The sequence below is a fragment of the Scleropages formosus genome, chromosome 16, assembly GCF_900964775.1.
Source record: "Scleropages formosus chromosome 16, fSclFor1.1, whole genome shotgun sequence".
Taxonomy (NCBI): Eukaryota; Metazoa; Chordata; class Actinopteri; order Osteoglossiformes; family Osteoglossidae; genus Scleropages; species Scleropages formosus.
In genome coordinates, this window is record NC_041821.1 from 8,164,721 (window position 1) to 8,187,005 (window position 22,285).

At 48.4% G+C, this 22,285-nt stretch overlaps 1 protein-coding gene across 5 annotated transcripts; it reads left to right on the plus strand.

Moving 5' to 3' along the window:
* Nucleotides 1-359: 359 nt before the first annotated feature.
* On the plus strand, nucleotides 360-20,872 carry fnip2 (folliculin interacting protein 2). Of its 5 annotated transcripts, none has more exons than XM_018736086.2 (18): nucleotides 360-547; nucleotides 5,891-6,014; nucleotides 8,570-8,707; nucleotides 9,198-9,298; nucleotides 9,383-9,454; nucleotides 9,891-9,991; nucleotides 10,068-10,142; nucleotides 11,515-11,586; nucleotides 12,695-12,827; nucleotides 13,073-13,274; nucleotides 14,039-14,127; nucleotides 14,841-14,987; nucleotides 15,322-15,491; nucleotides 16,047-16,902; nucleotides 17,150-17,306; nucleotides 18,064-18,264; nucleotides 18,454-18,569; nucleotides 19,051-20,872. In XM_018736086.2, the coding sequence occupies exons 1-18, from the start codon at nucleotides 465-467 to the stop codon at nucleotides 19,127-19,129; spliced, it is 2,916 nt and encodes a 971-aa protein (XP_018591602.2). In that variant the 5' UTR covers nucleotides 360-464; the 3' UTR covers nucleotides 19,130-20,872. The 5 variants fall into 5 exon arrangements, with proteins under 5 accessions (XP_018591602.2, XP_018591603.2, XP_018591606.2 ...); XM_018736087.2 differs by having other exon boundaries at nucleotides 373-547; nucleotides 8,573-8,707; XM_018736088.2 differs by lacking the exon at nucleotides 360-547 and adding an exon at nucleotides 3,811-3,918.
* The last annotated feature ends 1,413 nt before the right edge of the window (nucleotides 20,873-22,285 follow it).

Sequence of the window (22,285 nt, forward strand, 5' to 3'; positions counted from 1 at the left end):
TTGATGGTAAAATAGTAATCTAACCAATGTTGGAACTGTATCTTTTTTTAAGTATAGATAAAATACGTGCAAAAAAACATTTAAGACGAAGTGGGGAACCGAAACATAGCGGATACTGGGTGACCCGAGAACGTTCTCGAACATTAAAACGAACATCTTTTCAAGTGTCTAGATAGCTGGAATATAGCTTCGAGTACAAGAAGGAGTGGAAAGCAGCGCTTCGTCCGCCTGCGCCTCTGTATGCTTGCATGCGCGAGGTTTCCTATTCTCGCGCACACGCGCCGGCCACATGCACACCGACACGGCTCCCATGGCAGCCGCCTCCCCCACACGTGTGCGCCCCACCCCCACCGGTCACATGACTCGCGCTCTCTCCATGGCGCTGGAGGACAGCTCCGGCAGCTCGGTATGGCCGTGCAGCGCAGCCCAGTCGGCCGACGCGCGTCCCTGTGAGGCGATGCACGATGGCGTCCACGCTGCTGCAGAGGCTCTTCGTTAAGAAGACCCCCGCGACGCCCCCCCGGGAGTTTAGGAGCCCCGATGTATGGTAAGAACGAAGGGCGAAAGGGGTGACGGTCGGCAGGCACGAGCTGCGGGTGCACAGGGGAGGGGTGCGTTGGTTGGGGGGTCTGCGATCACTGGCTGGAACCCATGGCATGTAAATATAAATATTATTGAAACACTGACTGCAGTGTGTAGTTGCGGTAATTACTTTAACGTCCGAGACGCGTGCGGTACAAATGCGGTCCGTTTCGATGAGCAGAAAGACCCCCCCCCGCCCAGCAGCTGTTCAAGTAAGTTCTAGATGCTTGGGGACTTGAACCTCTGTGCGTGTGCGCGCGCTCGCGTGCGTTCGTGCAGCCCGGGCTCCAGGTATGTGCAGGTGGCGAATTGTGCCATGCACACCTAGCTCCCGCCCCACAGCACCACGTGATGCGGTACCACGAGGTGTGTGAATCAAGGGGAAAGAAGGCGGTCACGTGACCGCGCGGCTGCGAAAGCAGGTGACGATCTGCTGACTGTGAGCTGCTGCTGCCGCCGCGGTCACTTCTAACCCCCCCCCCCCCGCTCGCGATTTGCCCACTCGTGTCCCCGCTTTTTTTTTTTTTTGCCCCGCATCGCTCCGCTTTTGCATCATGTGATGTGTTGGGTGTGAGTTGGTCTTCACTCATCATGGTGTGTGTGTAGGGTAACTTAGAGCTGCTGCCTTGGGTTGCAGGTTCGAATCCCACCTCCAGCTGTAGTATCCCTGAGCAACGTACTTACCTTAAAATTGCTCTAGTAAAATTACCCAGCTGTGTAAATTGGTAAATAAGTGTCGCTAGAGCACTGTAAGCTGCTCTAGAGAAAAGCATCAGCTAAATAAATAAATGTAAATGTATATGTGTGCGAATAGGGGGTGTGGTGGCGCAGCGGGTTTGACCTGTGCCTGTTTCTGGTGGGTCTGGGGTTCGAGTCCTGCTTGGGGTGCCTTGCGATGGACTGGCGTCCCGTCCTGGGTGTGTCCCCTCCCCCTCCGGCCTTACGCCCTGTGTTGCCGGTTTAGGCTCCGGCTCCCCACGACCCCGTATAGGACAAGCGGTTTCAGTCAGTGTGTGTGTGTGTGTGTGTGTGTGTGTGTGTGTGTGTGTGTGTGTTAAATACCACATGTGTCCTCTGACTTTAATAATTTTGAATTTAATAATTTCCTAGATTGTTTGAGGAAAGGTGATAAAATTCACAAAATAGAACCCTTTGCACCTTTTATGTGTTGTAGAAAAAAATCTTTCGAACAAAGTGTTCTCATTTAAAAAATTTCGAGTATTTATAAAATAATCAAATTTCAACAGATTTGTTCGTTCATTTACCTGATATTTGTAGTAGTTGAGGGAACCAAAAAAAAAAACCACACGTGGCTGCGGTAAGAATTTTTGCCAGATTTCTGGAGCCGCATTCATGGCCCTCCTCGTGGCCGACTGCAGATCTGCACATCGGCCCATTCGTGGACACGGGAGCAGATCCGGGCCTCCAGCGCTCACGTTTCCGTATATCAGTTCTTGAATTTTTTTGTAATTATGGTTACATATCCTTTTTATACATTTCCTACACAGCTTTTCATACAAACGTCAGCGGAAACCACAGGTAGTGGGTATCTCTGTATCCTCTATTTCCTTTATTCCGTTCTTTTGTCCCAGGCATCTTACAGTGTTAAGTTTGTATGTGAAGTTGCTTACAACGATTTACCCATTTGTGCAGCTGGGAAATCTGGTATCAGTTCTGGGTAAGTAAAAATTCAGGGTAACTTAGTCTAAAAGCTTCTCTGGACTCCATCACGAAACCACATAAGTGGTGTTATTCATCTAAAACGGCCAAATGTAACCGTTGGCACTGCATGCTTGGCTTGGGTCATCAACTGATCTGCCTCTTTGTGTGCACAACAAATGAAAAGGCGGATTTTTTTTTTCTTTTAAATAAATTCCGCTGTTGCCCATGTATCCGAGCCTTTTAATGAGCGGGCTGTGAGTCATTATTGCTCGCCAAGGAACCTGCCCTCGGCTTCCCCTGCTGGACTCGAGGCTTTTGTAACCAAGTGGAACGCGGTGATCCGTGCTCCTCGGCACACCTTGCATTTTGTGAGAGGGGGTGATTAAATTGCATTGAGCCTCCAGGAAGATTACAGCGATGCATCCACCTCCCAGCAGAATTATGACCCATAAATTACCGCTGATAAATATGTAGATATTACATTTCTCTGACACTTTTCTCCAAAGCCACTTACAATGTTAATTTTTAGCTTGCAGTAATTTTACCTTATGTACCCATGTATATAGCTGGGTAATTTTAACTGGAGCAATTTTAGGGTAAATATCTTGCTCAAGGGTACTACAGCTGGCGATCGAACCTGTGACCTTTTGGTCCCAAGGCAGCAGCTCTGACCGCTACACTTCCAGCTGCCCCCTAAGTTAAGGTGCCTTGTTAAGGTATTTACAATTACTGACCCATTTATACGGCTGGGTAATTTCACTGGAGCAATTTAGGGTAAGTACCTTGCTCAAGGGTACCACAGCCAGATGTGGGAATTGAACTGGCGACCTTTGGATCCAAAGGCACTGACTCTAACTGCAGTGATTTTTTCATAATTGGCATCGATGCGAAGTGTGTTGGGCTCAGTACCCGGATCGCAGTCTCTCTCCTTTCGCTGCGTCAGCTGACTTTGTGTGATACGCTGCGGTAAATTCATATGTTTTGGAGGGAAACGGAAGGTGAAAGTCGTTCTAAAAGGAGGCTTTAGAGAACCAGATCCCCGACGGCATCAGGAGGAGGAGGAGGCCTAGTGGAATCTGGTGTGTGACGCCGAGTGTCCCCAAAGGTGCGGATATTTCCAGCTCCCGGGTTTCCCGTGCCGGGGATGGAGCCCGGATTTGCATTCCATAAATGCTGCTGATGCCTGCAACGGTTGCTAAGAGATGTCATATGACTGTCAGGTCATGTGGAGGTAATTAAGTACGAGGCATTGTGTCCGTGGGCGGGCCGGTTCGGGCCACCCCGCTCCCGCTGGCAGCTTTGCGCTTCTTATCAGCAACTTTGCACGGCGAGTTTGAGTCTCGCGGCTCCACCGGTGGCTCCTTTCTCCTATTCTCTCCCCGGGCTTTTACCTTCTCCCGCTCCCCAGGTCGCAAGCCAGATTCATTCCGGGCGGGAAAAGATTAAGAGGCGATCGCGAGAAGGCAGCGCAACGCGGCCGCCCGCTGCTCGCGAACCCGTTGTCCGGGACGCGGCGGAAGCGTGCGATGGAATCGGTCCCCTCGTCCTCGGGAGCGGTTCGAGGACACGGACGGCCGCGCTCAGCATCCGCTCTCTGGTCGCCATGAAGATAAGGAGGAGAGCGAAATTCTGGGCTCCTCGCCGTCTTCCTCAGGTTGCTGCTTCGTTTCACAGGTGGGGCGTCCACAGGTCGTCTCATAGGGGTCCAGCTGGAGAGCCGGGACACCTCCTTCCCCCTCTGGAAGTGTCTCGGATGTGTCCGTCTCTGTGACGATCGCACTTATTGTCTATGAACAAACATTATGTTAACGTGTATATTTTTGGGGTACCAGGTGCCTCGCAAACGGAGGCTCCCGCCTGTCATAGTACCTTTGATCAGGGTACTTACCTTGGTTTGATTCAGCTAGAATTGCCCTGCTTTATAAATTTGTTAATGAAGTCAAAATCTCTACAAAACTATTTGTCCTGTATTTTAACTTTTTTTTTTTTTTTTTTTTTTAAATTTTTAACTGCAGTACCTGTGTTTTATGAGGAATTTTTTTTTTTCTGAAGATATTAACACTTTCTTACATATTTATTTGTAAATTGCATCTTCTTCACTTACGTTTCCTAAATGTTCTGTCTGTTGCGAAGTGAACGGCACCTGTTTTTACACAACCAGTGAAGGTGCACCCAAAAAAAAAAAAGAATTCGTCTCAGACGCCCAAAATAACTGTATGATTTATAGGAAGCCACTATTAATTTCTGATGCTCGCATTCAGATTAAGTGTGGTATTTGTGCTTTCTTTCCATCTCACTCTTTCCAAAAGTGGCTGCTCCACGCTGTTTTCACTAATATAAAATGTCTATAGTTAGTGTTAATTTTGACCGATGGCATGTCTGCTGGTTCTGTCGCTGTAGAAGGTGTGCCCACTCAGTGAAGCGGCAGTGCCTTCAGCCTCAGATGTCTTGGCTTCCGCTCGTGCGTCATGCGGCAGACGGTCAAGGTCACTCGGTCCGGCACGTCGGCGGGGCGGGGCCTCGGCGGCGGGGGTGGGGGGGGTTCGGCGGGAGCCGACACGTCGCTTGTTTGTGGGCGCGGGGCTGCCCCACCTCCAGGGTTCTCCTTTCGGAGGCGCAGACCAAAGACGGAGAAGGGTGGTGTTAAACCTGTCGTGGTGTTGGCAGCGTTTCACGCTATACATCAGTGATGGTCCCACCCCCCCCCCTCGTGTGTCTCTTGTGTTTTTGTTTTTGTTCCGTTTCATGTCGAGGGGCATCCTCCGATAGTGACCCGCGAAAGCGGAGCACGGGTTCGGTGACACGCTGGTGGCTCTGGCCATGAGCAGCGCCTTTGATTCCGTGGTGGCGTGTACTACCAGCTCATAGGCCCTGACTGGGTCACGGCCCCAGCCAGCAGATTCTTAGTGTCAGGAGTATAAAGGGAGGGTTTGTCAGGGCCTGAGAAAGCAGGCGCTGTGCTGCCCATCGCATTGTTTCTTGTTACTTGTGGCATGCAGCTGGGTCGCTGGGTGTGTGTGCGTGTGCGCGCACCGGGGGACGCGGTCGACGGGCACGCCGCTAAGTTTCCCTGATATTTGGATCGTCGGTCGACGGCGATAGCCTCCCCCGGTTTGGGCCACCGGCCGGTCCTTTCGATTTCCAGCGTGGTCATGGTGGACGCTCTGGGTTGAGGGAGAGGAGCGTCGCAAGCTCGGCGCTTCGGGGACATGGGGCACGGGGGTCGCCCCCGCTACCCTGCAGCCCCGCGAGCCGTCGCCCGCTTCAGCAGGTCATCTGACAGTCTTGTGCTCTAGGATGTGCTCCGGGGTGCGAGAATAGTAGCTGGCGGGTGACAATCCAGGGAAGGGTGCTGGGAAAAGGATGGAGAGCAGGTACGGTAAAACCGTTCCCAGGGAAGAATGGACACATCGAGTGTGTGTGTGTGTGTGTGTCTGGCTGTCAAAGGGGGAGAGGGGTGATGTTGCATACCTGGCACCTTCTGCTCAGTGCCAGTCTGTGAAAACCCAGTAAGTAAACCCAGTAAGTACTGTAACTCCCTGCTTATCTGCACTGTAAAGGAAACAATGGGATGACTTTGTGGGTTTTTTTTTTTTTTTGCACCTGGGGCTGACCCGGAGTTCTCTTCCCCTCTGCTTCTCCACAGCTGGGCCTCCTCCGAGTTGGACCTGAACCAGATCCGTCTGATCGTGTACCAGGACTGCGAGCGCAGGGGACGCCAGGTTCTGTTCGACTCCAAGGCGATCCGAAAGCTCGACCCGTCGGATCAGGTACGGCAGCCGAGTCCGTCCCGTTTCGCTGGAAATTTGAGAAGTCTGAGAGGTGTTGACTGTTTATCACTCGACAGAATGCCCGGTGGGTAACGAATAGCGATCGTTACTAATCGTCTTTATTGAATGTATGCTGGCTGTGAATATATAGTAGCATTTGTCCGATCCTTGTGCGTTATGCATTTAAACTTTTGTAATATCAGATGGTGTCGAAGTTTTTACCAATTCACGTGGTTGATGCAGAATGTTAATGGTCTTGACAAAGGGAATTTCAAGATCTTTTTATTAAATTGCACTCAGCTTTCCCCCACTGTCATCAGAGTGTTTTAACGTCAATATATTTTTTTCCTTTATGATTCCTTCAGAAAGGGCTGCTTTTTTTTTTTTCTTTTTTAATAAATATTTGCCCTCAAACTGGAATCAATGTTGTTCGGACTAACAATGGCAAGTGAGACTAGTCCCGCTGCGCACAACTGAGATCTAGAATCCCGCTGCCTGTCCGCTCAACGGCATCCTAATCAAAAGCGTATGACTGCCGAACGGTGCGAGTCATAATGCTGTATTAGGTGCTCAAAGTATTTATTTGTGTTGTGATAAAAAAAGCACCAGAATGAAGCAGTCAGTTGAAAGGGCTCCCGTCCCAAATGAGCTGCAAAATATCACATGCTTCGTAATCCAAGTTTGTAAGGATCTCATGACAGCTCTGACTGATCAGCTGCTGGTCTCTATAGCCCAAATAGGTCAGGGAGTTTAACACCCACATGTTTGAACTGTCCGGATGGCTGGCAGCCCGCGCGGGGGGTTGTTTCCCAGCTGGGGGTGGGGGATCCGGCAGGGCCGGCTGACTAGTGACCAGCAAGCTGCCGTGCAGCTCTTGGTCTGCGTGGTTGGGTGCGTTCCTCTCCGAGAAGGGGAAATCGCTGGAATTCTCCATCTGGGATCGGGTGTTCGCAGCAGTTCTGGGCGGTTGTTCACTGGGGTGACATTTTCCGTCCTGTTGTACAGTATATTCATACCAGTCTTTTCATTGCAGAGTAAGGGAGCTTGTTAGACGCAGCTACATTTGGGGTTTCGAGACAATTGTAGCAGCCTGAGCGGTGCGAGAAGGAGGAGAGTCGGGAGCATTTTCGTTGGTGTCGTCGTCGTCTAAGCCATAGGGCATTATTGACAGAGCGCATGGACCTTTTGGGCGACAATCTGCAATGTAGTGGGAACGACAGCCTTGCACAACAGTATCTGTGCATCTCATGGTGCCTTAAAAAAAAAAAAAAAGCCCTGCGTCAGGAGTTGGTGAGTTTCTTGCACCTCGCTTCACATCACATGCCTGTTATTTTTGGTGATATGTCAAGGAGCAGACGGGTCTCGTGAGCGACCTCCGCTCCGTGGGCTTGGTGAACTGCATGCTGGCCGACTTCCTACTCTTCCCACAGTTCCCATTTACAGGAACATGATTTTTTTTTTTTTTTTTTTCAGTAATACCAAAAATGTTGATTCTGTGATTTTTATTTCTTTCCCCCCCCTTAAAGAGAAACCACTGCAAATAAGCACCATTTCTCTCTCTCTGAACGTCCGGTAGTCCTCCTCCTCCCTTCGCTCCGACTGTGGACGTAGGACCATGGGAACAATGGTGTCAACAGCACAGCTCGCTGGAACACTGTGTGTACTTTATGGCCCCGGCTTCCCGGTCAATAAGTTGATGGGAGCATGTGACTGCAATTGTTTTCAACATTTATTAGGCGCTAAAGGCAGTCACGCTGGGTGTAGATTAACAGTTGTTAGATAAAAACATGGCTAATCTGTGCAGAGAGGGATAGGCAAGTTATTGATACAGTTAAATGAACCCATTCAGGGTCTGTTTCCCCCCCTATTTTTTTCCCCCGTCGCGCTTTAGTAAACATGGCAATGCCCAGAATAGAATTAAAAGATAGAATAATAAAAAAGAGACAGAATATGGAATGGAATGTGTGCAATTCGCTGTGTGATACATTACTTCCTTAAACTGAAAGCTGCCTTTTTTTTTTTTTTTTTTTTTTTTTTTTAAAGGAACTGATTACTGATTTTCACTCTGCTTTTTGTGGTTTCTAGAACTTTCTGTTGGAACTGAATCTGTTTCGTTTTTTTTTTTTTTTTTTATTTTTTCTCATTTTGAAAACCTAATGTTCAGTGAATCAATGAAATTCATTGTAGAGCTTGTGCACCTAACCAGTGCGTAATATTGAGGTGTTCCCATCATTATGATCAGGACATAGTTATATTGATTAGGACATTAGTTATATTCCTAACCTTTTAGCAAAGATGCTAGATGATAAAAATGTGCTGCTATTATCTATTTTTGAACCCTTTCTCAAAAGTCACTTTTAATGTCTTTTGTTATACTAAGATATTTACAGTGATTCATCCTTTTATACAGCAAATAACCATCACTGCAGTAATTCAAGATGATCAGCTCCTTGCTCAAGGGTAGTATGGCAGCAGTAGGATTTGAACCCAGGACTGTCAAATTGCAAGGCGGCGACTCTAATCATTCTTATCCGGGCTTGTTTGCTTTGCTTCAGAAGAATGGCGACGACACCCCGGCAAAAACACACACCAAGTGCCACCAGGCCAACAGGAGCGGGGCCTGCTCCATCGGCACCCAGCACGGCAACGCACCCGGCACGCTGTGCGATAAAGACGCCCTGCCGAGCTACCAGGTGGGTGGCCCGCTTAGCTAGAGTTCATTTGTACGGTATTCAAGGGAACCGACCCAGAAGCCTTCGGTTTGCAAGAGTGTGAGATTTACAACTGAACGACTGACAGATTATTTGGACTGCGGTCCCGGACTGTGGTCGTCCCCAGTTGTGTGAAATGGTACACCGTCTCTCTAGCTCACATTATCATTTATCCATAAATGATGTATGGATGAGTGACCCGGTGTAAGTAGTGTATCTAGCAGTGTAAGTCACCACGGTGAATAAGGTGTGTGGGCTAGTAACACTACACAGAGTTCATTGGAGGTTGCTTTGGAGAAAAGCATCTGCTAAGTGAATGAATGTAAATGTAATCCGTAGGCTTATCGTGCATTTCACCAAGAGATACAGATGCAGAGTCAGTCTCGTTGAAGCACAGTCGATTAGTTTAAACAGTGACGTCAGGCAAAGCGAGCGTACTTCGAGAGTCACGCGTCTCCCATCCTTATTTCAGTACACGAGGCCGGCGTCGGACGTCAACATGCTTGGCGAAATGATGTTCGGTTCGGTGGCCATGAGCTACAGGGGCTCCACGCTGAAGATCCATTACATCCGGTGAGCGACTCGCTCCTCCGCGGCCCTGGCGTCCGTCCGTGGCTGTACCCTTTCTCTCAACGGGTTTCCGTTTCTTCTCTCCAGCTCACCGCCTCAGCTGATGGTCAGCAAAGTGTTTTCCACCCGGGTCGGCAGCACCTCCGGAAGCACTAACACGTAAGATCGCCTTGTCCTGAAAACGGGCTTTATGTAATTTCTCAGATTATTAAAGCATTTGCCGGTGGTCCTTGACTTGCGACAGGGTTCAGTTCCGGTGACCCTGTCATACCCCATGAAAATGTAAGGGACGTCTAACGTTGAATGAGACCCAAACAAAAATCCTGCAGCAGATGGGATGGGTGTCGTCGATGTTATGATTAAACATCGAGACTTAAATAATGTAAGGTTGAAGGGATGGCCGTCGTAAGTCGAGGACCACCTGTATTAAAATCGATCTTTCGTTGGAAGACAATTAAGGGTAAATAAATTTACATGACAAACCTTGCTGCCATCATTAAGAGGGTCTGTTAAGTTTCGGCGCAGTGGCTGGTCCAGCAGGAGGCGCTAAGCTGGGTGGGGTCCATTGCCCTTGATGAGTTGCCTTCCTCCGCAGGTTGCAGGACAGCTTTGAGTACATCAACCAGGAGTCAGCGGCGGGGAAATCCTGTCCCAGCCATAGCGGCCTGGGCGCGCGGAGCGGCAGCAGCAGCATAGGTACAGACGCCCCTCCGTCATATCCTCACCGTGCCTTGGGACGCCTGTTCTTCATGGTAACCTGCGCCTTTTTCAGGCCACAGGCTTCGTCCGCCCTGTGCCCCGGACACTGGGCCGCTCCGCCTCGTTCGCAGCGCCTCTTTCTTTGCAGGTTTGTGCTGCGGTGCTGGGCCTGATGTGAGCCACACGAAACATTTAGCATCACTTCCCCACCGTTGCTATGGCAACAGCCCCTGTTGGCCATCCTCCAAATCAGAGGGCATATGGAGGGCAGCGCTGGAAAACCGTCGTGCCACGTTTCCGTATAGTGCAGTTAGTCCGGTGTCGGCCAGTCATTCGCTTGTTTGTAGTGTTGCTAGATGATCATCCATACATGGATGTGAGAGAGCGGAGTGTGGTGAAAAGAGAACAGTGTGGGGGGTGTGGGAGGAGTAATTTGGTGGTGCGAGCTGCAGGTGTGGCCATGTTTTCCGGGGTGATCCAAATTTATGTCGGGACCAGGAGGTCCAGCGAGAGGCGGCAGGCAAAGGCTGGGATGAAGTTGGCCAGAAGCTGCCCAGAAGCTGCCCTACCCGCATGCCCTCTGATGACCCCCGAGTGTTAGCTGTGGACTCTGCAGGTTCACTGCCTGGTGCCTGGTCTGGACCCTCTTCACCTCATGGTGTTAAAATTCCCCTACTTGTGATTTCCTGTGCGGGAAAAGTTCAGCGTGCTACATTTCCTGGACCCTTCATAAACCTCTCTCTTTACGGACACATTTATTTATTATTTCGGCTGGAACTTTTCTCCAAAATCACAGCTGTTTAGCTACATAAAGCTAGGTAACTTCCACTATGTCAATTAAGCAATACAAGAAGATGTTGGATTTGAATCTTTGAATCCTAACGCAGCAGCTCTAACCATTATGCTGCCTGCTACCCTGTCCAGCGAGCAGTTTACGGAAAACTATATTTTTGCAGTGGATGTGAGAGAACCGATTTGAGCATTAATGCGTTTAAGTCATATTTATACCGTGCATTTGAAGTGTCCAGGAAGAGCTGGAAACATTCACTTGTTTTTGATGCCATGATGCTCACGGAATAGCTGCACGCTGCAGAAATACACAGTCTGGGTTACTGGAACCTTCCAGTGTATTTAAAAGTAGAGCGATATGTTCTGTGTGCAATATGGAGTGTGTGTCGCTGCTGTCGGCCGTCTTGTGCATGGTTTCTGGATTTCCAGCCTTACTGAGAGTCCCGCTGCGTGGTGCTGGTGTTCGTCTGTCTAAGAGCCATCCGTGTGCCTCTTGTGATTTCACCGTGACATGGAGAAAATGTGCGATTTAACCCCTTTGCATGTCCTCCTTCGGCTGCTTTGGGCTCTTCCGTCTTGCTGTGAGAGGTGACCTTGTGTTTGTCCCGTGAGGAAACGCATCGTACTTCCTTTGAACCGGCCCGTTTGTGTCCATCTTGTTCGGATGATGGGGATGGAAGACCGGGGAGGGGCAAGAGGAGATGAATAACCAGAATGCCATGCGCTTCCAGCTCACAGTACGCCCGTGGACATGCCGAGCCGAGGACATAACGAGGACCGAGACAGCGGCATTGCCCGATCAGGTACCGCTTACGTGGCGTCACTCTTAGAAAGATCTGTATTTGCTGCTGTTCAAGTTCTGATATTTGTTCCTCTTTGTGCACGTTTTAAGTTCTGCTGGTGTGTAACTGCGGGGGGGTGAGAAATACCGTAGTTGAGGAAGGTCTGTAGCCACTTGGTCATTGACTTGCAGCTCACTGTTTCATCTTACAGAATTTTTTCCGCTGCCGTACCAAGGATTCGGAAACGCAGGCACAGTTCGTAATTTTTTATTTGTAGCTCCAAAGTCACTTTTACCACTATGTGACAATCAGTAAAAGGTTAATACTAGTGACACCGTTCAGTTTACTCGCCGGTTAGGATTTTAAAAGTCTTGGATAGAGCTATAATAAATACAAAAATATTCAGACTTTATATTTTAACATATGTATTGGTTTTGATCTACACTAATATTAAAACAAATTAAAATTCCTTAAATTGGAAATATTTTCTCCACAAACTCCTGTTCGTTCCCGATTGTTGACCGATTCATCCGAGAAACATTAGCAGCGTTCCTCATCTTCTTATTGGTCACTGACACACAGGGACACCAGACAGGGGCAGTAAACGCTGTGCAAGTAAGTTCAGTTAAAGAGCTCACACACCCCTTTTCTGTTTTGATGTATTTTTTTATGGACACCAACTGACTGGGTGTGTAAATACAAGTCTCCTTCACTACAATACAGATAGAAACATAAGGAAATGGGGAAGTGAAGAACGCAGGTAAAGATGAAATAAATTGGTAAACGTGTGTGTCTTCAAAAATGAGTAAAACTGTTCATCAGGCAAGAATATAGCATATTTAATTTATATTTACTTTTCTCCAAAGCAATTTCCAAGGAACTCTATGTAGTGTCATCAGCCCACACACCTTATTGAGTGCAGTGACTTACACTGCTAAATACACTGGGTCACTCATCCATACATGAGTAGAACGCTCTTTGTCGCTCACACACTATACTAATTTGCGTCAATAAATCTTCAGCTTTATGTATGTACGGCATGTAGAGGTGCAAGCTATATATTATGACTACCAAGCAGGTGTGTTCACACTTGTGTGTGTGTGTGTGTGTGTGCGTGTGCGCCCCACAGCCTCCCTGAGCAGCCTGCTGGTGACCCCTCTTCCATCCCCTGGAAGCTCCTCCAGCAGCTGTGCCAGCAGCTACCAGCGGCGCTGGTTGCGTAGCCTGACCACCAGCCTGGAGAATGGACCTTTGCCTCGTTGGTGAGCGCCATCGCATGCACACCCCGCGTGCATTCGTGATCCCAAACGCACGCCAACTCACCAGCTCCTTCTGCTCCTGAACGTAAGGAGCATAATGAACGCGGGGCTGCGTCGTTAGGGTGACTCCTTCTACGGCAGTCGGCAGAGATCCTCTTCGTAGTAGTGGCTGAACGTCACTGAGGTGACAGCCACGTTTTCGCCCAGATGAAGGCAGTGGCCAGGAAATGAGAAAACGTGTGTTTCAGGGGCAATGAGGAGACCTTCAGCCTGTCTGACGAGGGCTGCAGCTCCAACCCGGCCATCATCCGCCGCAAGAAGATCGCAATTAGCATCATCTTCTCCCTTCCCGAGAAGGACGAGGAGAACCGCAGCTTCCAGGATTTCTTCTTCTCCCACTTCCCACTCTTCGAGTCCCACGTGAACAAGCTCAAAATGGCCATCGAGAAGGTATGGTGTTCAGCTCAGTCAAGGAGGTCATTCCCTCACATCCCAATTTGGCATATTAAAAAAAAAAAAAAAAAATCAGAAAGGCACGAGTTGTAAAGTCTGAAAAAGGCCACTCACCTGTGCTGTGACATATTGTAGTTACCGGCTGTCAACATCCTCGTCCATGTAGAATCCAATTTTAACCCGAAAAGTTAACTGACATTCTGAAGTTCTTATATTATCTGGTAAATTCATCGTCGTCGAACTGAGGAAGTTGAGACTGGCCACAAGGCTAGGAAAACGAACTCTGAACTGAAGCTGTCAGATGAGCGCCAAACTGTTTGAAAGAAAGTATTTTGTTTGTTTCAGCCCGAACTCAGCATTCCAAGTTAGGTTCAGGCAGACCCACACATTCATGAAGAGAAACCACTTACTAATACCAGGCCCAAAAAAAATCCCACTGCTGCTGTTTATATTCAGTTATTCTAAATCTGGACCCATAGCATTGAAATGCAAGGTTGGCGAGTTCAGCTCAGCTGTGAGAAGTCCAGCTCTGCAGTCTCACACAAACAATGGTGGCACTGTGTTCAAAGAGACCGGGGAGCAGAGGGAACTGGCAGTGGAACCCCTCTGTTCCCTGAGTTAAAGCTTTTCTCTCCCAGCCAAGAATTGCAGTGATTTCCTGAGCAGGAGGAAGTGATGACTTGACCTTTCGGAGACAAAGCCTTAGAAAGTCACTGAACTGCTTTAAAGATGTTTATTAACAGCGGGCCTGCTTGTCGCAGGCGATGATCCTGTGCAGGAAGATCGCCGAGTCAAGCCAGCGGGTTCAGGTGTATCTGTGTCGTGTGATGGACGCCCTGGGGGAGTTCCGGTGAGTGACGGGGTGAGGGGAGATGGGCGCTCAATAATTAGTAGGGCCTTCCTAAAGCAAGGCCATTAGCAGAGCCCCGTTGTGGTTCCATCCCCATCGTGATCAAATCAATGCCCTGTCACAATCCAGCCATGGCCTTGTCACAGTCCCGTCATGTCCCCATCATGACGGTTGTGACTTTATCATGGTCCCATCATAGCTTAAAAATGACTCTGTCTCGACCCCATTTCAGTCCCATCATGACTCCAGCACGACCCCATCATATCTACGTCATGGCCCCATCACGGTCTCGCCCATCACTGGCCCCATCATGGTCCCAGTCATGGTCCCATTGTGGCCCCATTGTGGCCTTTCCCCACGACAATGAGGCTTCCTACCAATACCCAGAGTGGTCCCGTCATGGAACTATCGTAGCTTGATCACGCTCTGTCATGGCCCCGTTACAGTCCTGTCATGACTCAGCACGACTCCATCATGTCTACGTCATGGCCTCGCCGCGGTCTCGTTATAGCCCTGTCATGGCCCCATTGTTGTCCCATCGTAACCTAAATAGGACTCTGTCACGGCCCCATCGTGGGCCCGGTCATGGTCCCGGTCATGGTCCCATTATGGCCGTTGTCCCGATTATTGTTGCGCAGTGAAGACTGCAAGCGGGCTGCGTTAGCCTCACCTACAGTCGCGCTGTGGCTAATGCACCCACACCCGTGAAACAGGACCACCGTGTGGAACCTGTACATGGCCCCCCGGATCACGGAGCCTGTCTGGCTGACCATGGTGTCGCAGTCGGCGGACAAGACGTCGCTGTGCCACCACTTCCTGCGAGAGCTGACCCTCCTCACGGAGCACACGGCCAAGAGCCAGTGAGTCCCCCGGTCTCCTGAACATAGTCGTTCCTTTCCAGAACACTTCCTCCTCTTCCTGCCGAATGGCCCAGGTGCCCCGAGTGGCTGTTTGATTTTCTAACCCTGGGAGGTGGTTTCATCATTTGAAAAGGAGAGAATCCTCAAAGGCCATGTTTCTAACACTCAGTAGTTTGCCTACACACTCCGTGTGATGCTACTTTATTCCAGTATACAATTTTTTTTTTTTTTTTTATTAAAAATTACAACTGCAGATCTGTCTGTCCTCTGTTCTGAATTGCACTGCCAAGGTGAGGTTCTCTCAAGGTACTCATTCTCTGTCTCCGTCACAAAGGTTCCTGGCTGCTCTGCTGACCGCAGTCCTCACGTACCACCTTGCCTGGGTGCCCACCGTGATGCCCAACGACCACCCGCTCATCAAGGCCTTCTCGGAAAAGCACATGTCCTACTCCGTGGACATGCTCGCCAAGTCCCACCCGTACAACCCCCTGTGGGCACAGCTGGGTGAGCGGCCGCTGTCTTCCCCAGTCGCTTTTGTTCGGAGGAACACATTTCTTATCAGGACGGAGATATATATGACTCGCAGTATGTCAAAAAAAAAAACTAAAATTTAAAAAGCTATATTTATGCTAACAAAGATTGTGGAATTAATTTTTGGGATTTGGGAGATACTCTATTATTGGGCCAATACTGCCATCTTGAGGAAAGCATTGGTTTGGTTTTTCATATAATAAAGTGTGCATTACATTAGCAGAGGGACTTATGCAGATGTGTGATTCTTAAGTACCTTTTAGTTCGGTTGATACGGTGGAAAGTAACAATGTACATCATACGAGTAGCTGCATAAAAGTTTATCCAAATAATCAACAATTCCTAATCACATTCCTAATAACTTTTTTCAAACATTTACATTACATGAGTAGTTGCGTGAAGGTTTATCCGTTGTTGTTATTTTCTTATTTTTTAAATCGTACACCTTGGCTCAGTTTCTCAGCCGTTGCTGAGAAAACATGACTTGAGATTTATGTGTTTTTCTCTTTTGCCTTTGCATCGGTGTAGGTGACCTGTATGGGGCCCTGGGGGCCCCGGCGCGGTTGGCCCGGACCGTGGTGGTGGGCCGTCGTCGTGAGCTGGTCCAGCGGGTCCTCTACGTTCTCACATACTTCATCCGCTGCTCGGACCTGCAGGAGAATATCCAGAGCCTGAGCAGCCAGCCGCAGGAGAGCGAGTCAACCCCGGTGTTCACCACAACGCTGGAGAGGGGCGAGGTGGAGCAGTCCGAATACGTGGTGGTCTCTGTGCGCAGCGAGGCGGGAGGGTCCGAGTCCTCAGCTGGAGATGCCGGTTCCAGGGACGCAGATAAGGCTCCCCCCGTGGCTGAGGCTCCCCCCAAGCCGTCGTTAGAGGGTGGCCATCCAGCTCCTCAAGAGGAGCTCCGTGTTACTGTGCTGCCCCAGCAGAGCCCTTTGCTGCACAAGGTCAAGTTCCAGATCGGCAGCGCAGAGTCCCCAGAATCCGACCTGGAGTCCCGGCAGAAAGTCGTGGACCAAAGTTACAGCCAGTATAAGGAGAGTGTGGAGGAAGGGAACCCCGGGGACCAGCGTGCCGAAAGGAAGGTGGGGGACTGCAGCCTCAAGCAGTCCCCTGTCCCCGGCCACGGGGCCGAAGCTGCTATGCAGGGAAGGACGCTGACGGGCAGGGACATCAGGCCGCACCCGGGCCGGTCTGCTCCCTATGGGAGCGTGGCAAGGAAGCTGCCTTTAAGGCTGCAGGGGGACATACGCAGGAACGAGAGCTCTGACAGTGCCCTTGGGGACAGCGATGACGAGGAGCCTTCGCTGCAGCGGGCGGCCACAGAGGAGAGGAAGGAGCAGCACGGCGAGCCCAGCGAGGAATATGAGCTGCCATTACCGCGGTAACCAGACCTCCTTTCAGTATCTTTGGGTTCTTTCTGGTAGCAAAGCAGAAGACAGTTTGCTTTATGATTATAATGATCTATTTTTGGGTCAACGTGAACTGGGCAAAGTGGGTTCGAAATAGTTTGAAGGGACTATAGTATATGCGTGTGTGTGTGTGTGTGTGTGTGTGTGTGTGTGTGTATGTGTATGTGTATGTGTACAGATGTGTGTGTAAATGCGCTCTTCTATACGTGATCCTCACAGGTCAGAAACCGTCAGCAAGCCAGACGTGAACAACTTTGGACGCTCGCTCTTCGGCGGCTACTGTCCACAGTACATGCCGGACTTCGTGCTGCACGGGATCAGCTCGGACGAGAGGCTGAAGCAGTGTCTCGCCGCTGACCTGGAGCACACGGTCCTTGTAGGTACACTGCTGTTCCCGCAAACATGTCGCACACCTTTCCCCTACTTCTGTTCAGTTCGCAGACGCTTTTCTCCAAAGCAAAGTGGATGTCGGAGAACGATACAAAAAGTGCATAACATCAAGCGAAGGAATCTGGATCCGGATGCAGACACGTGATTCTAGAGTACAGTCAACTTGTATCATACCACCATATAGACCAGTCTGAATTACATGAGTAGCTGCATATAATTAAAAAAAAAAAAATATTTATACTGTGTATTTATATAAAAAAACAGATAACGTAGTACATGTTTATGGAGCACATCGAAGATCAGAGAAGCGAGTCCCAAAGACATGTTTTGAGACCCTTCTTGAATGTTCTGAGAGAGGGAAGTTTTTCAGTTTTGGTTGCCTAGCAGTGCTTTTCGAAACGTGTTCTCCAGAGCTGCCAGCATTCCCTGTTGTCTCCAATGGACAGTTTGTTTTATTCACTTATATAGGCCAGATGTTTTTCCTCAAGGGTTCAACAACAGAATCCTCCTGTATCTTGGGCTGACAGCCTTCTGACATTTTGCCGCTTCCTTAACCACCCTGTTTGCGGTCATTATACCATGTGTTAATGAGCATTTTCATAACACCAGCTAGTTTTGAAAACTCATAATGAGACTAATAGTTTAGTACTGATGGTGACTTAGTGAGCTGCTTTGGGCATCTGACTGGCTTCCAACACCCCAGCACATCTGGTCGTGAGTGTTTCACCACGCTCTCGTGTCAGCATCCAGCTCTGGATGAGCCCATCGCCGAGGCCGTGTGCATCATCGCCGACACGGACAAGTTGACGGTGCAGGTGGCCACCAGTCAGCGGAGGGTGATGGACCACAGTAAGATGGGGAAGGACGTGCTGGTCTCCAGCCTAGTCAGCAACCTGCTGCATTCCATACTACAGCTCGCCAAGCTCAATATTTCCTCAGACTTCGTGAGTACCGATGTAGTGTTTCTAAGCTGAGTGTCAGCTGACATCTGAACATTTTCGCCGCCTCCGTTCCCTTATCTTCGTGTTTCGTGGCGCTGAGGATCAACTAACAGCTTATCTTTTTTTACTTTGGTTCCTTGGGTGCCATCCGCTGTTTTGCGGGATTCTCCTGGACTCTCCAACCGACTGCAGTGCGTCATGCACCTGGAAGATCGTCTTCAGGAAGTTTACTTTAAAAGCAAGATGCTGTCGGAATACTTAAAGGGACACACGAGGGTACATGTGAAGGAACTTAGTGTCGTGCTGGGGTAAGGTGGATCCTGCATCGCCTTTTGTTTCAGTTATCTATCAGTCTGTCTGTAAAGTCCAAGTAAACCCACTGAATGCACGTACGCACACACACACTTTCCGAACTGCTCGTCCCATACGGGGTCGCGGGGAACCGGAGCCTAACCTGGCAACTCGGGGCGTAAGGCCGGAGGGGGAGGGGACACACCCAGGACGGGACGCCAGTCCATCGCAAGGCACCCCAAGCGGGACTCGAACCCCAGACCCACCGGAGAGCAGGACCCGGTCCAACCCACCGCACCCCCCTCACCCACTAAATGTTGTTATTATTAAAAGTTCTGAGTGTCTTGCCAAACAAAATTGGACTGTAGGGCAGGTCCATGTAAATGCTTTCAGAATTCTACACCGTAACTGTGTTTCCAGGCAGTCGTGTGAACTTGATTTTAAAATGTCATATTTTACATGTCGATCTTTTACACTGGTTTTCACGTTGCATTCCAGGATTGAATCCAACGACCTGCCGTTGCTCGCAGCTGTGGCAAGCACACACTCTCCCTATGTGGCCCAGATACTGCTGTAGGCGAACCTCTCAGGATGCGCCGTCCCTTCGACTTTGACAAAGCAGGCATGTCAAAAATCCTCCTTTTTAGGATCCTTTCATTCCAGAACAGGAAGAAGGAACTTGAACTCGTACGACTGCTGAATCCTCTTGTTGTCAGAGTGCGCATCGCACCCGAATCCCAGCAGGTGCTGCGGCACTGAAGCAAAGCGATGTTACGCTCCGCTTCGGACACGAACTTAACCCGAGAAGCTGGGTGATATGTGCAACTTGTTGTTGTTGCTTGCTTTTTTTTTTTTTTTTTTTTTTTTTTTTTTTTTTGGTTGTGCAATTATTTTTTGGAGTACATTTTTTTATACAAAAAAGGGATGAAAACCAGAGAAAAAAAAAAGAAGGTTAAGGGAAAGCCTTATTCACTGAAAACGTTTACAGAAATCGTCAAAATGAGGCTGGCACAGTAATTGTCTGGTACAGTGTTCTTAATTCTATTTTTTTAATGCACTAACATTATTTACAAAACCGTTGACACAATTCAATACGCTAATAGTACTTACTGGTCCAGTATAGCTGCTTTTCTGCAATGTTGATTTGTATTCCTCATTTAAATCTTGTTTTTAGATCTTGAGCGGTTAAAATTTGAATGTCTGGATCTCCTTCACGCGGCGAGACTCTTAAGGACAGACGTGGTCACGCAGCTCCTTGCTAAGGGTACAGAAAGCAGTTTTCTTTCCTCCCGAATTTCATTACTATCGTCGCTCTTCTTTCCGACAGCACGGTTTTGCAGGTATTTTCCAATACCCTCCGAGTGCCTTCTGCACAAAGCAACCTAGGCAACGCGATCACCTCCATACGTGTATATTTTGACCATTCATTTAGCTTTCTTTCGGAAATAACACTATATACGTTGACCGGCTTACAATCGCCACGTGACCGCGTACGGAGTCGCCGCTGGGCTCGGCGGCTGTGCTGTCAGCAGTGGCCCGCAGCCGGGGCATTTCCCGAGTCACGTACATCCATCGGGCCCCTGCGGGTTCCGCTCAGAGCCGCCCCCAGAGCAGAAACCTTGGAGGCCAAGGGGTACGACTCGCACCCAGCGACCACACTGCACTGTGACTGAATGCTGCTGCTCCGTTCGGTTTTCCTATCCAGGGATGTGGTTCTCCAGGTCGACCGGCACTAACACTGACTGAAGTTTTAACACAAACTGCTTTTTTTTTTTTTTTAATTTTTTATTTTTTGAAGCGTTTGCTACAGGTCTACGGCATTTCCCTCAGATTTCTTAACAAATACACTGTTTTACGTACAAGCGCAGTGATGGTGCAAGCTTCACACCTTTCTCGGTCATTGGGGACTTTTAATTCCAGTGGTGATTCTTAATAAAAGTGAAGCATTACTTTTCCTACTTTTCTACACTAAACACTACCTCATTTGGCAGGATCGAACCGTTCAGTCTTACCTGTTGGAAGGTTTGTTCGTACTCTTCAACTTGTTCAAGGTTACGCGTTTCGCCATGAAAACGACCCTGAATACCCTAAACTGTGTAACAATATATGTGGCCTCACTGTATTAGCATGTATGTGGTTTAGGAATAATTTAGAATGCGACAAGCATGAGATCTGTGTATTGTACCTATGAATTTTAAATTCATGTTCGTGAGGATTAATGGAAGCTGGTTTTTGCTTGTGGTTGTCATTCTTTGTACACTTTCTTTATGCAGTAAATGGTTCATGTTTGAAAGAAATGTTTAATAAAATGCCGATAACTGTAATAAGGTGCACGTGCTGTTCTTGGAGCGTGTTTCTTCAGGATGGTCAGTGTACATGACTTATTGACAGTCTCTCTCAACATATGTACATAATATAATGAAGGAAGGAGAACTTTACAAATCCCGAAGGGAAGCGTTTGGGGCAACAGCAGCGCATGTACGACAACAATGCAGTGACAGAAAAAGAGGAAAAAGACTGCAGTCACATTCGAAGTGAACAAATAAGTGCATTTTAGACAAATAAGTTAAACAAGTATATAATATAAGAAAGGGATAAAAACTATTACTGGCAAAGCTCAGGACCACTAACAGACCTATATGAAGTGGAGATTTTTTTTTTTTTTAAGAATTTTTTTTTCGTGTTAGCAGGTGTACAATTTCTCCTCTGGTAAAGAGGTTTTCATTTTATTAAAATTGTACGTTAGTGCGAAGCAAGTGCTGGCAATTTTTTCTTCTCTAAAACGATGAATTTGCTCCGTGATGACGTAGGGCTCTATGAAGTAAGCCTCTGGCATTATGTAAAAGGGGGAAAGGTTAGGTATTCTTTCCACATTTATTCAAAAGTGGATAATTTTAGGCATTTAAATAACACTTTCAACTTCATTAGTTTCTCTAAATGAATTTAGTTAACGGTGGTTTCTTCACTTTAACTACGGCGTCCGAAGGCGCCTCAGAAACTTAGTCGCCACGCCAGTGGTCTGGATTTCAAACACATGACAATGTGTATCTAGTAGGGGTCACTTCTCTGGCATGTGTCGCTTTACTACACGAAATTAAAATAAAGCAATTTAATGTGTTTTAGTGGTGTTTTATTGGGTTTTATCGTCCCAGAATTAGTTGCCTTTATTCTGGAATACACAGCACAGGGCGCCTTCAATGTCCTATATTTTTTTCCGGTTTTGTGTCGTTTCTTCTTGGGCAAGTCAATTTCCTAAAAGAAAAAAACAGAAAGTCGCGCTTCTAAAAATAGAATTAAATAACACGTTTTTCACTGTTTTATTGGGGACCGCCTTCTGTTAAAACGTGTTTATTGCAGTGTTTCCTCTAACGACCTCGTCGCTGGGAAGTCAAACGATTAAACGAGCTTTATTACATTTATATCTATTCATGTAGCAGACGCTTTTCTTTCTCAGGTGAAATAACATGTTATGTTTTGATAACTGGTATCTATTGTAATTGCGCATGATCATTCCCCCCTTTATTCTGGAACAACAGCATTGTAACGGTTCCTTTGAAGACTCGCTTTGTCCAACGAAGAGCCCGAGTTAAAGAAATAATGTGATCTGTGTTTGCTAAGAACAGCTGTTTTACTGTGTATTATCGTAGCCGCCTCGTATTAAACGTTATCGTTGCGGTGTAAAGGGCGTTTTCCCTCCTATTCAGGCGCGAGGCAGCTTTCCGGCCCCTGTCGG

Excerpts from the sequence above, each read along its gene's own strand:
- fnip2 (XM_018736086.2), top strand. The coding sequence starts at position 465 with ATGGCGTCCACGCTGCTGCAGAGGCTCTTCGTTAAGAAGACCCCCGCG. Across the intron at positions 9,299-9,382 it reads CTGAAGATCCATTACATCCG|CTCACCGCCTCAGCTGATGG; the intron begins GTGAGCGACTCG and ends TCTTCTCTCCAG. Across the intron at positions 18,570-19,050 it reads GAACTTAGTGTCGTGCTGGG|GATTGAATCCAACGACCTGC; the intron begins GTAAGGTGGATC and ends GTTGCATTCCAG.